At 37.0% G+C, this 12,239-nt stretch overlaps 2 protein-coding genes and 1 long non-coding RNA gene across 7 annotated transcripts; 2 read left to right on the forward strand and 1 right to left on the reverse strand.

Annotated features, from left to right (window-relative positions):
- Positions 1 to 823: 823 nt before the first annotated feature.
- Positions 824 to 1,525, forward strand: LOC104217735 (probable transcription factor At5g61620). Its single transcript, XM_009768046.1, has one exon. The coding sequence runs from the start codon at positions 824 to 826 to the stop codon at positions 1,523 to 1,525; it is 702 nt and encodes a 233-aa protein (XP_009766348.1).
- A 1,889-nt stretch (positions 1,526 to 3,414) lies between these two features.
- On the reverse strand, positions 3,415 to 11,522 carry LOC104217732 (pentatricopeptide repeat-containing protein At1g79540). 5 transcript variants are annotated; one of them, XM_070172161.1, is made up of 5 exons: positions 8,730 to 11,522; positions 5,565 to 5,818; positions 5,348 to 5,465; positions 4,972 to 5,166; positions 3,415 to 4,858 (listed from the first exon to the last, which is right to left on the reverse strand). In XM_070172161.1, the coding sequence occupies exon 1, from the start codon at positions 11,324 to 11,326 to the stop codon at positions 8,957 to 8,959; it is 2,370 nt and encodes a 789-aa protein (XP_070028262.1). In that variant the 5' UTR covers positions 11,327 to 11,522; the 3' UTR covers positions 3,415 to 4,858; positions 4,972 to 5,166; positions 5,348 to 5,465; positions 5,565 to 5,818; positions 8,730 to 8,956. The 5 variants fall into 5 exon arrangements, with proteins under 5 accessions (XP_070028262.1, XP_070028261.1, XP_009766344.1 ...); XM_070172160.1 differs by having other exon boundaries at positions 5,576 to 5,821; XM_009768042.2 differs by having other exon boundaries at positions 4,972 to 5,068; positions 5,565 to 5,821.
- Positions 4,344 to 5,259, forward strand: LOC104217733 (uncharacterized). The gene is made up of 2 exons (XR_011406887.1): positions 4,344 to 4,430; positions 4,943 to 5,259. It is a non-coding gene; the product is annotated as an uncharacterized lncRNA (long non-coding RNA).
- Positions 11,523 to 12,239: the final 717 nt, after the last annotated feature.

A 12,239-nucleotide genomic window follows, 5' to 3' on the forward strand; every position in this document is an offset into this window, starting at 1 on the left:
GTATTTGGGTTCGCGAGATGTAATATTTAATAGTATATAATGCTCCATATTTATTAACCTTAATAATGGATTGTATGATCATTTTCTTATCAAGTATTACTGAAATGCGTCAATCTCTTTGTTCTTCCATATTCATATCATATGTTAAGATCTATTAAATTCTTATGTTTTTTTCCGAATCTGAAGTGATTATTATTATTATTTAGGTATCATATTGATGTTTATGTTTAATTACTAAATTCGGTTAACCTTGAAAGTGTACATCAACGAAAAATTATTGTCAGACGACTAAAAAATAACTATTATGTATTACTAAGAAAATTCTCCCGTAAGAATATTTCAATAGATAATATTTGTCAATTTATTATATTTTTACTAAACATATAATTACTTATAAAAAATTTAACAAAGTAAGATGAAATAATATTTAAGTAACAAAAAATCCAAAAAACCCGATTAGACCGAACCCATCTAAACCGATATAGTTAATTTGGTTAGGTTTAAAACCGAACCAACCCGATCCATGTATACCCCTAATATTAATCATGATCCTCGACCTCATTCCCATAAATAAATCGGAATACTTTCCTTAGTCCCTCGCTAGAAAGGAGATGAAAGACCACTTTCCATGTCTTTTTCACTCGGTTGTAATAAAGTTTTACATTGCATAAAAAAGGAAAGCTTACTCGATGTTTACTATATATATATATATACTCATCATATCTTTCTCTTTATATATATAGCGAACAAACCTCTTCTCAAGTGCTGTGTTCTTGTTCATGATTTTGAGTAGTGTGGCTAATTAAGAGAAAATTAGCTAGCAATGGGCAGGAAGTGCACGTTGTGTGGTCGCAATGGGCATAACTACAGAACGTGCAGTGAGAAAAGCAAGACCATCAAATTGTTCGGTGTGAAGATCAGTACTAGTAGTAGTGCTATTTGTAAAAAAGACAATGGAAGAAAAATAAAGAAAGGAATTGCGTGGACAGAGGATGAACAGAGATTATTCTTGAAAGGATTGGAGATTCATGGGAAAGGTAAGTGGGCAAAGATTAGTAAAGATTTATTGCCAAGTAGAACACCAACACAAATTGCTAGTCATGCTCAAAAGTATTTTATGAGATTGGAATATGCTTCCAATGACAGAAAAAGTCGTAAGAAGCCAAGTGTTTTCGACGTTCATCTTCAAAAAACACAGGAGAGTATGAATCTTGAAGAAATCTCAGAAGAGACTATTGTTTCTGAGCATGATATAAAAATTGTTCCGTTGGAAAATCAAGATCAAGAAACTGCAAACTCTCAAGTGGTGACTCCAATTGCAACTAGTCAATCCATTCCCAATTATTACAATGTATTGCCTATTACTTGGGTTCATCATATGTATGATTATCCTGCTTTTTATGCCAGTGGAATTGATTCTGTTGCCTCTACGTCAGCCAGTGGTACAATGGACCAGCGACTTTCTGGAGTTTCATCACACTGGAGTCAATCTTCAAAGGATAATTTAGATCTAACATTAGCATAGTCAAGATAGAAAACTTACTCATGTTATTACTTTTAGCCCATTCATTTTTGAATTTCTTGTATGGCCACACAAGTGTTAATTTCCGTCTTATTTCTATTATTATTCCGTGTTTTATATTCTCCATATCTGTTGAATTTACCTCTATTCCATAGTTCAAAAGTTGCAATTAATTAACTAAAAATAGAAGGAAGCAAATTGCTTTTAATTAAGGCTTTCTAACATTTCTTGCCCCCACACAACCCCCCAAAAAAAGGTTTTCTAACATGCAGTTAGCTAGTCTAAGTAACTACGATACTAGCACAGGGCAAATGTGTCAAAATGGTTAAAATAAAATAGTTATCCACTCATATTATTCATAATGATATATTATTCATAATGGTTTGGATAATAAAGTTTTTAAAAATGGGTCGAATATAGATAAGAACCATATTATCCACTTAAAAAATGGTTAATTAAATAGATAACTAATGTGTTTAACTTTTACATTTGTAAAGCCTCAAATTGGGGTTCCTCAAGTTTGGAAGACTAGGAAGAAGCCATGGATAATATGGATATCCATATTATTCGCCGGATAACCCATTTTTTATCCGTCTCAAATACGGGCCGAGTCTGATAATTTATTAATTTTTTGAATTACCCATTTTCAACCCGCTCATATCCGACTCAACCCACCCATTTGCTAACCCTAACATAGAGTATAACTCAAACTGGGACTAAAAGGAGGAAATCCACAAGGGATATTCAATTCGCTAATCCCATTTCAAGGCATCAATCTCTTGAAAACGGATCAAAATTATTAGCTACACTTGTAAACTACCACAGAATTCTCAATTATCTAGCTAGATAATGCTAGCCCTTAAAAATTTCTTATAAATGTAATGTTATTAATCTAGCTAGTCTTCCCTAATCCCGGTTTATCCTGAGCTTGTCTAAGAACCAAACCTCTCCCCCTCTTTCTTTTTTCCCCCGACAAAGGGATATTTGGCATTTGACTTCTTAACTATGGGAAGCAAATAAAACATAATTTTATTCCTTATTTAGCAACGAAAGAATCTAAATTTACTGATTCAGAAACCCAATCGGATGTCAAACCAAATTCAAATCGAAATCCATGGAAGGCGAGGTGGGTTGAGAGGTAGAAGAAAGATAAGGTAAGTCTCTATAATTATTTATTATTGTTGATACAATTTAGAACTTCAGTCCACTTGCGAATTTGTTTGTGATAATTAAAGATGGACTTCATCTGGAGGAAATCTCAACTACTTAGGTTTAGTTTTGGAGCTTTCGCCTTTGTTTTTGGCTTTGATGAAGGTAAATAGTCAAAAAAAAAAAGTTCCTCGAAAATGCGAGCGTCTCTGTTCTCATTTAGTTTTCATGTATACTAAAAATAGTTATTCTCAAATACCGTTCACTTTTACTTAGCATATATACTAAAAATAAATTTTTATTTTTACTTGTCATTTTACGCATATCAAGAGAATACAAAAAAAATTCCTGTTATACCCACAGTATTTATTACTCATTTCAAATTATTTTTTCAAATCCAATAAAATATGCATTAATTAATATGAGTATCATAGTAAATTATGCACTTCATTTATTATTTCTTAAGACACGTGAAAAATCAAAACGTGTCAAGTAAAAGCGAACGGAGTAGTACTTGTCAATTTAAAAGATCAAGAAAGAATTAATTATTTTTTTACTAATTTTGTCCTTAGCATTAATTGTTCTAGAATTAATATGCACCTAAATAGATTAAATTAAAGAATTAATAAGGTTTAGATTAATCAAATTCAATAACTAAGTATTTTTTTCTTAAAGGTTGTGCAAAACTTTATAATTAAATAGGAACGGAAGGAATAGTAAAACTGTATATCATGTACATACCGTATTGTACCTTCGAGCTTTTCTATATTTACAAAACAAAAAGTAAATACAACAACAATAATTATTCCTGCAAGTTTACAACCAAAAGAAGACGCAACTATTGGAACAGCCATATAAAGAAACATAGAGTCTTCGTTCTTTGAAAAGAACAAGTTGGATATTTTTGGAGCAAAATTTACTTCAATAAATGTTACTTAAATAACTTCTAGTATTTTTTATTTTACATTTTCTCATGTCAAATCAACACAATTTGTCAACTGATCTCCCCACCACACACAACATCGTATATCAGATGGATATTGTTGGGCAAAAAGAAAAAGAGTAGGAGTAATGATTTCTTACTTTTATTATCACCAAACACTGCGTTAAATGCTGGCCTCGCCGTCTCCGGCGATGATTCCTCTGACTCCTCCAAAATCCTTACAATCCTCACTTTTACCAACTCTCCAACCTCGCCTCCGCAAAAAGCTAAATCTGAGAAATGGAACTAATTGCAGGTGCAGGGCAGAGTTTGCAAATAACGACGCTACTATTGCCGTGGCTATCGGTGTCTGCGTTCTCAGCTCGTTGGTTTTCCCGAGTCCGACTACTTACTCGGAGCCGGATCACGATGACGGTGAGTCCGTGATTGATTCTGGTGATGCGAGGTTTACTGTGATGGCAATTATCAGCTTAATTCCGTATTTTAATTGGTTGAGTTGGGTTTTCGCGTGGTTGGATACTGGGAAACTGCGTTATGCTATTTTTGCTCTTGTGTATTTGGCTCCATATGTAAGATCCAATCTCTCTTTATCTCCTGAAGATAGCTGGCTACCAATTGTTAGCATCCTCTTGTGCATCTTCCACGTTCAGGCCGATACATATGAGCAAAAAAACTTATTGCCTCCACCACAGGAGGAAAAGATAAGCAGGTCCATAATTCCCACAAGGCCGCCGCCCGACTTGAATGAAGATGGAGATGATCATACTCCTCTTTAAGACTCAGTTTAAGTACTATGATATGATATTCAAATTGCAAGTAAGATTACTAATTCTAGCAACCAATCTACAATAGTAATAGTGCAGATCTTGATCTTGATCGAGAATCGAGCACCTTTTGTTTTCATCACTTTTGCTAGTCATTCTTTGAATCGCACATTTCTCTAAAGCGCATGTCTTTACCTCACTTGAGATGGAAAAAAATTGCTAATTCTGGCAAAGCATCAACACTAAAAACCAGACATTTGGCCAGCATTTATATAAAGACAACTTTTGTTCCATGTATGCTCTTACACCATAATTTGGGTAAGAATACGTGGTATTCAGACATAAACGGTAATCTCCCCTCCTTTTTTTCCAATACTGAAGCTCAAGTAAACTCTTTACGTTAATCACCACAAGTGAGCATAATCTCACTTAGCAAAAGAAAGGCTTGTGTTTATTTTCACGTTTCCTCGTATAAATTGCCTGCAAAAATCAACACATAGTTCAAATGCATATAGCGGTATGAAATGGTGTGCTTTTGTTTATTGTTTAATGAATTGTTTGAAGGAACAATGAAAGCAAAGCGGCAAATCCACCTCTGCTGCAATAATCAACAAGGTTCTGAAGTGGCAGATCAATTGCTAAGTGATTTAGCATCAGTGGGAGACTTCGAGCGATTAATAAATCCATCAGCTGCACATACTGTGAAGAGTGAGAACCAGGAGCAGCGGAAAGTGAGAAAAACAGCCTTGCTCTGTGGGGGCTTTAGACACAGCGCAAATAAATATGGGCTGTAATGAAGAAAGGCGTAAATGAAGGAACAATATAATATATATATGTAATTCAAGAATAATAACTATTAACACAAACAACGTATGGACGAAGGAATTGAAAAACTTGCAATTAAGTAAAATAGTTATTGTTCAGTGCCCGCAATATTCAAGACAAAGCCCATGGCAAGGAGGTATACACCTTAGTGCCTTGGTGCCTGCACTGAAGCGCTACCTAAGCAAGAATTCATCAACTTGTTTTGCACCTAGCTTCAGGGATTAAATGCGATCCTTTGACAGCACTGGCGAGGAGTCTTTTGCTAAAACAACATAAACATAAGGCATTCAGGAACCACAGGAAAAAAGAAGGAAAAATATCGAGCAACAACTAACAAAACAGAATGGGGAGTGTGATATACTTCAAACTGACCAATGCCACGACCAAAAGCATTAACTCATTATTAATGTGCAATAAAGCTTGTGACTGAAAGTACATCATCTACGGCCAATAAGCACCGCCTAGCTCCAAAACACCCTGCCAGTGGCAAAGAGGCTCGGTAGAAGATCCATGCTAGCTCCTTTAGTAAGCACCATCACCAACTCCACAATCTTGCACCTTCACAAGATTCATCAAAAGATTGACAGTACGTATACATGCCGCAAATGCCACTTTCTGCTGAAAATGGAAGAGTGGCAGATTAATTTATACAGCCACAACAATTCAAATGCTTTCGCTGAAACGGCATTTAGCAGCAGAAATGACAGCATGAGGTTAGAGGTGTTCAAACTGGCTACATACTAAGCATGCTAAGTAGAATGATGATACAACTACACAGGAATAAGATGCAAGAAGCAAAGTGTAAATAATCTTATCACGGTCAAAATAAATCTAAAGATGAAGAAAGTCAATCTTAAGATCATCCACATAACCGAGTCACCAGCAAAATAATTTAACACAAAGCAATGATTTCATATCCAGCTGGGTAAGAGGGTTGTGCCTCTTGCATCAGAACAAAAACCACTTGAAATGCTAAGAAATGAGAAAACCATTGTCCACCTAAAGGGTATCAGCTATATCAAACATCTCATTTGCGGTCTAGTTAAAGCCCTGATGGACCACAGCCTCCTCCTGAAAGGATACAGGGCATAAAAAAGATGGGACCCTAAAAATGATCCACAAAAAAAAATCTTACTTAAAAAAATGAAACCTTGTTCATAACATTTATCAAGAAATATGACTATGCGTCATTAACAATGAGACCACTCATCCGATATACAAGTACATGATTTAGCATTATAGTATAAGCACTTGTGTTTGAATTCCAAGACTACAATATGCTACATTCTGATGAGCTATATCTCCCAGGAAGGATAACAGAAGCAAGTACAGTTTAATTCTGATTTACCCATTGCTACAGGAAAAGAATTAGCCAATTACCTGAAAGCCTAAAGAAGGGCAGGCATGGAAATTCAGGAAAAGAATTGAAGCCTACAACAACAACAACAACAACAACAAAAACGACCCAGTATAATCCCACAAGTGGGGTCTGGGGAGGGTAATATGTACGCAGACCTTACTCCTACTCCGAAGGGGAAAGAGGCTGTTTCCAGGAGACCCTCGGCTCAAAAAAAAAGCAACAGGAGCCGATATATTAGTACCATAAAAATGCATAATAAAATAACAGCAATATAAGAGATATGAAATACAGAATACGAAATACGAAATAGATGGCTGGTATAGTAAAACTAGCAGGTAAAGCCCTGCATCAATAGACGACCAATGACATTCTTAGTCTAACTCCTAACTGGCTAGTCTCACTCTATTGTGCTGTAGAAATATTCACAACTTTCCCCTAACCTACAACCTTAATGCTCGACCTCCATAATTCCCTGTCAAGGGCCATGTCCTCAGTAATCCTAAGTCGCGCCATGTCCTGTCTGATCACCTCTCCCCAATACTTCTTAGGTCGCCCTCTACCTCTCCGCGTGCCCACTACAGCCAGTCGCTCACACCTCCTCACCGGTGCATCAGTGCTCCTCCTCTGAATGTGCCCGAACCATCTGAGTCTTACTTCCCGCATCTTGTCCTCCATGGGGGCCACGCCCACCTTCTCTCGAATATCTTCATTCCTAATCTTATCCATCCTTGTATGCCCGCACATCCACCTCAACATCCTCATCTCTGCTACTTTCATCTTCTGGATGTGTGAGTTCTTTACCGGCCAACATTCAGTTCCATATAACATGGCAGGCCTAACCACTGCTCTATAAAACTTACCTTTTAGTAACGGTGGCACTTTCTTGTCACACAAGACTCCCGACGCTAACCTCCACTTCATCCACCCCACCCCTATACGGTGTGTGACATCCTCGTCAATCTCCCCGATCCCCTGAATAACCGATCCAAGGTACTTGAAACTACCCCTCTTGGGAATGACTTGAGAGTCAAGCCTCACTTCAACTCCCGCTTCCGTCGGCTCAACTCCAAATTTGCACTCGAGGTATTCCGTCTTCGTCCTGCTCAACTTGAAACCTTTAGACTCAAGAGCATGTCTCCTCCAAGTGTAGGGAAGGAATGGAATTGCCAACTCTGCAGTCTAAAACAAGAGAGCAACATGATATACAACCTCCACCACACCAAAAATTTTCATAGTTTGGAACTTTAGTAAGTCCAATAGTATTTTTTTTTTGTAGTATATCAAATTGTAGCCATTATTCAAAAATAAGGTGGTTCATACTGAAAATATACGAGCTAAAATACTGGGAAATATAAGAGAAAAAAGGAAACAAATCTAGATCAAATGGATAGGATAAACCAATTAAAGAAGTGACTGAGGAACACCTTACAAGAGGAAATCATGAGAAAACAAATTAATATATACCAAAGTAGCACCAGCACATATGAAGTTGACTATAGAGAAGTACTCGGTGCTCGAGAGGTACTAAGAAACTTTCTGCAATCATTTGTACGTGGAACACACCAATATGGTGTTGTTACTTAAAACAGGAACAGTTGTTTCAGATTAGAATGCGTAAGATGGTCAAAAGCTAGAGGAGAAAAGCTGCAGCTTCAGAACTACTGATTCATGCCACTTATGCTTAGTGCAGTAAGAGGTTTCGGATAATAGGGAACTCTTGTCATAATGCCATACCAAAAGACATAACAAGAAGTGAAAATAAATCCAAGTGTAACAATAACTAGACATGGGCAAAAATTGTGTGTCATTCTAACCACAACCCCTCGCCTCCAAAAAATAAAATAACACTCCACCATTCTTGTCAGAAAATGGAGCTGGAAAAAACTAGGAAAAGATAAACAAGGAAAATATGGAAGAAACAAAATAATCAAGCCTTTTCTGTTTCCCGTCATATTGCGTTATTATGTCAACAAAGTTTGAAAGCAAACTTTTTGTAAGGAACAATAATAGCTCTCTTAAAATTTTTTAGAGATTACACAGGTATTTTTTTCTAAATGAGCAAAATTATCAAATATTTATTGAGATTACACATATATATATTATCTTTACTACATGAACAAAATTATCAGAAATTACAAAAGAATGTTATGTATCATGCAAAATTACCATGAATCTGTCCAGTTCCTCCTCCCAAAAATGCTGGTTAGAGCAGCTTCAGCAAAATCTCTATGCTAATTCTCTAGTCCAAGTTACAAGGTCTGAAACAGGGTTAGTGAAGGTAAAAGGTGGAGGCACCTGCAAACTTTACAACTTCAACACGGCCATGCAAATCAGGCTCAGAAAGTTCTGGAAGGAAAGCGAAAATCACTGCACCATGAAACTGTCAAGCAACCTTATCCAGGTGATAGACTCTCTGTTCCCCTCCTGTTCCATCGCTGGAAAAGAGATCTCGTACCACTATGAAGATAGTCATTTAAGTTGTAGCCTGTAGACCTCATTCTTTCCAAAAGATCAACAGCATGCTGTGCTTTATCTTGAGAACGGAGAAGGGTCTGAAGCAATCTGTTGCAAATTCGTGGCATCAAGCGAACACCTCTCTCCACAGTATATAGGAAAACTTCGACTGCCTGATCCAAGTTTCCTTCCTCACAAAGACTATGAATCAACATTACACAACTTGGGGCTGAAATCGAGACACCAAATTCCTTAAGTAAAGAAAATATCTTCAAAGCATCACCTGGCTTGCGTGCCTGACACAACCCGATCAACCAAATGTTATAAGGTGATGAATTAAAGTCTTCCAGTTTTAGGTCCATCTCAAGTAATCCTCGAACTGCTTTTTCCAGATCACCTTTCTCTATATGTTTCTCAATTAACCCTATCATCTCACTCTCTCGAACAGCTTGGGTTTTCAAATACTTCAACCAAAGGCTAAACGCGATAGAGATCTTTCCCCTTCTACAGGACCAAGTCATAAGCGACTGGTAAACCTCTGCACTTGGCATGCACCCATTCTTGCTCATTTGATCAAGGAGTTTAAAAGCTTCCTCTTCCCTGTCAGCCCTTTGGAGACCGTCAATAAGTGTCCCATAAGTAATTGTATCGGGGAAATGCCCCTTGAGTTGAAGCTCTTCAAAAAGATTAAAAGCACCACTAATTTTTCCCGATTTGCATAATCCATTGATCAAAATATTATACGTAATTATATTTGGAACGACTCCACAATCAGCCAACTGCATAAGAAGCTTGTAAGCTTTAAGAATCTTACCTGATTCGCACAATTTCTCTACCATTTTTTGCAGGCTTGCACTGTCAAGGACTCGATCAGCACCTTGAGAGAGACGAAGAAACAATGAAGGGTTTTTACCTATCTCCATTTTGTAAAACATTAGGTGAGCCTCCTTAAGCTCACCAGCCTTACAAAGTCCATCAATGAGAGTATTGAAAGTTACAACGGAAGGAAAACATCCTAGCTTCTCCATCTCATTGAAGATTAGCCTAGCCTCCTCCACGAGGCCGTTTCTGCACATACCACAAATAAGAATAGAGTAAGTAAAGGTGTCTGGAAAGCAATCATTTTCCGATATTTCTAGCCGAAGCGACCGAGCTTGATCTAATAAACCCATATCACAAAATCCCTTGATTAGAGTATTATAACACTGAGTATCCGGTAGCACACCTCTCCCTGTCATATCTCTCAACAAACTCAATGCCTCTTTCACCCTACCGGCTCCAGATAAACCCCGAATCATAGTCGTGTACAATACAACATCCGGAACCACATTATTCTCAAACAATTTTTTAAAGACGGATTGTGCTTCATCAATTCTTTTAATTCTAACGAAACCATCAACCAAACATGTATACCCTTTTAGATCCACTAGATAACCTTCATTCTCGAAAGACTTAAGAAGTGCTTGTGCTTCATTAATTCTGCCTAGTTTACAAAATCCATTAAGCAAAGCATTGTATGTAACGAAATCCGGCCTACATCCTCTACTCTTCATCACATTAAGCAGCCTATAAGCATCATCCGCTCTCTTAGCTTGACACAACCCGGACAAAATAACTGTATATGTAATCTTACTAGGCAACACACCCCTCTCACTCATTTCATCAAACAGTTTAAGAGCATCATGAGTTTTCCTACTCTTACACAACCCATCAATCAAAATACTAAAAGTGGAACTATTGGGCCTCGAGTTCAACTTCAACATCACATTATACACAGCCAAAGCTAACAAGATCGCATCTTTTCGAACCATAATATGAAGAATCATATTGTAAGTAAATAAATCAGGCTTACATTCATAATCCTTCATTTTACCAAAAGCCTCAACAGCTTTTTCTGCTTTATTTACCTTCCAATAACCCCAAATCAACGCCCCAAAAGCGTCAGAACTTATAGATACCCCATTAACCTTAAGTTCATCTAGAACATTCCAGTATAAATCGAATCCACCTTCTTTTACAAGCATGTCCACGATTAAATTCTGCAAAACCCAGCTGCGAAATCGCTTTCTTTTTGCGGTCCAGATGAAAAATCGAAAGCCCAATTGAGGATTTTGATTTTGCCGCTGTTCTTCGAGAATTGACGATATAGTGTTGGGACATAGGAAATGAACTAATTTGTCGAGTGCTGGCTCCATTGGGTTTACTCTTTCGATTATGTTGAGGACCTTGTTTGACACGGACATTTCCCGAGAGGAACTGAATGATTTGGAAGAGATTGAACGAAAGAGTGGAGAATGTAAGAGTTTCATGGCTTGGAGAAAATGTAATGTTGACTTTCTGATACGGGTTTCCGGTGGCTGCGTGGGGGATTCATCGTTGGGCCATCAGGAAGGAGGTTTTAGTTGGTGTTTGTGGGGTTTATCTGGCGGTAAGCTGTAAGGTAGCGGCATGGTTTATTAGGATTCTCAGGCTTTGAGTAAAAAATAGCAACTGTGTCCCTCAGGTTTAGGAAATAGAATTTAAGCACCACTCCACTTTTGGAAATTCAAATGTAAAACTTTGTCCAGACGTTGTGATGTGATTTTTTTTCTGAGTCTCAACCCGTATCCATTTTGGAAACCAATTAATCCGCATTCATCCTAAGAAGCATAGGCTGATCCAGTATGGGTTTTGAATTCTACAACAACAATACAAATCCAATATTTGAACATTATGAGTTGTGAATTCTATTTAAATGCTAATAACTAGGTTCTAAATTTAAAATTTATATATACTTTTAGAGAATTTTGTAACACAAATACATAATTTAGGACGAACCTAGCATGTTTTACGAACCCGTAAGTTGCCTTTTAGTTCCGCCCCTGCCGAGAAGTACTCACTAATAAAAATATCACGATATCTAGAGATCAAACTCGAAACCTCTTAGTAAGGACGAAAAATACGTATTATTTCACCACAACCTTTGATAAGTGCTCGTGTGCAAGGTCCGACTGAAGTCGGCTTTTTAAAATAAAATAAAAAAAGTAAATCAACTCATATCTTGTTATTTTTTTGATTTTTAGCTTTTTTGTTTTAATTTTCTTTAAATTTTTACAATCCATTTTCAACTAACTATGCTCTTAATTAAAATCAGTATTTTAAAAGGTATGGGTGAGAGATGAGACATTTTATCTAACACAGGGCGAGACGAAAGCTTTGAGGCAGGACGTAAGCCCCATAAGT

This window comes from Nicotiana sylvestris, chromosome 4, assembly GCF_000393655.2.
Source record: "Nicotiana sylvestris chromosome 4, ASM39365v2, whole genome shotgun sequence".
Taxonomy (NCBI): domain Eukaryota; kingdom Viridiplantae; phylum Streptophyta; class Magnoliopsida; order Solanales; family Solanaceae; genus Nicotiana; species Nicotiana sylvestris.

Excerpts from the sequence above, each read along its gene's own strand:
- LOC104217732 (XM_070172161.1), bottom strand. The coding sequence starts at position 11,326 with ATGAAACTCTTACATTCTCCACTCTTTCGTTCAATCTCTTCCAAATCA.
- LOC104217735 (XM_009768046.1), top strand. The coding sequence starts at position 824 with ATGGGCAGGAAGTGCACGTTGTGTGGTCGCAATGGGCATAACTACAGA.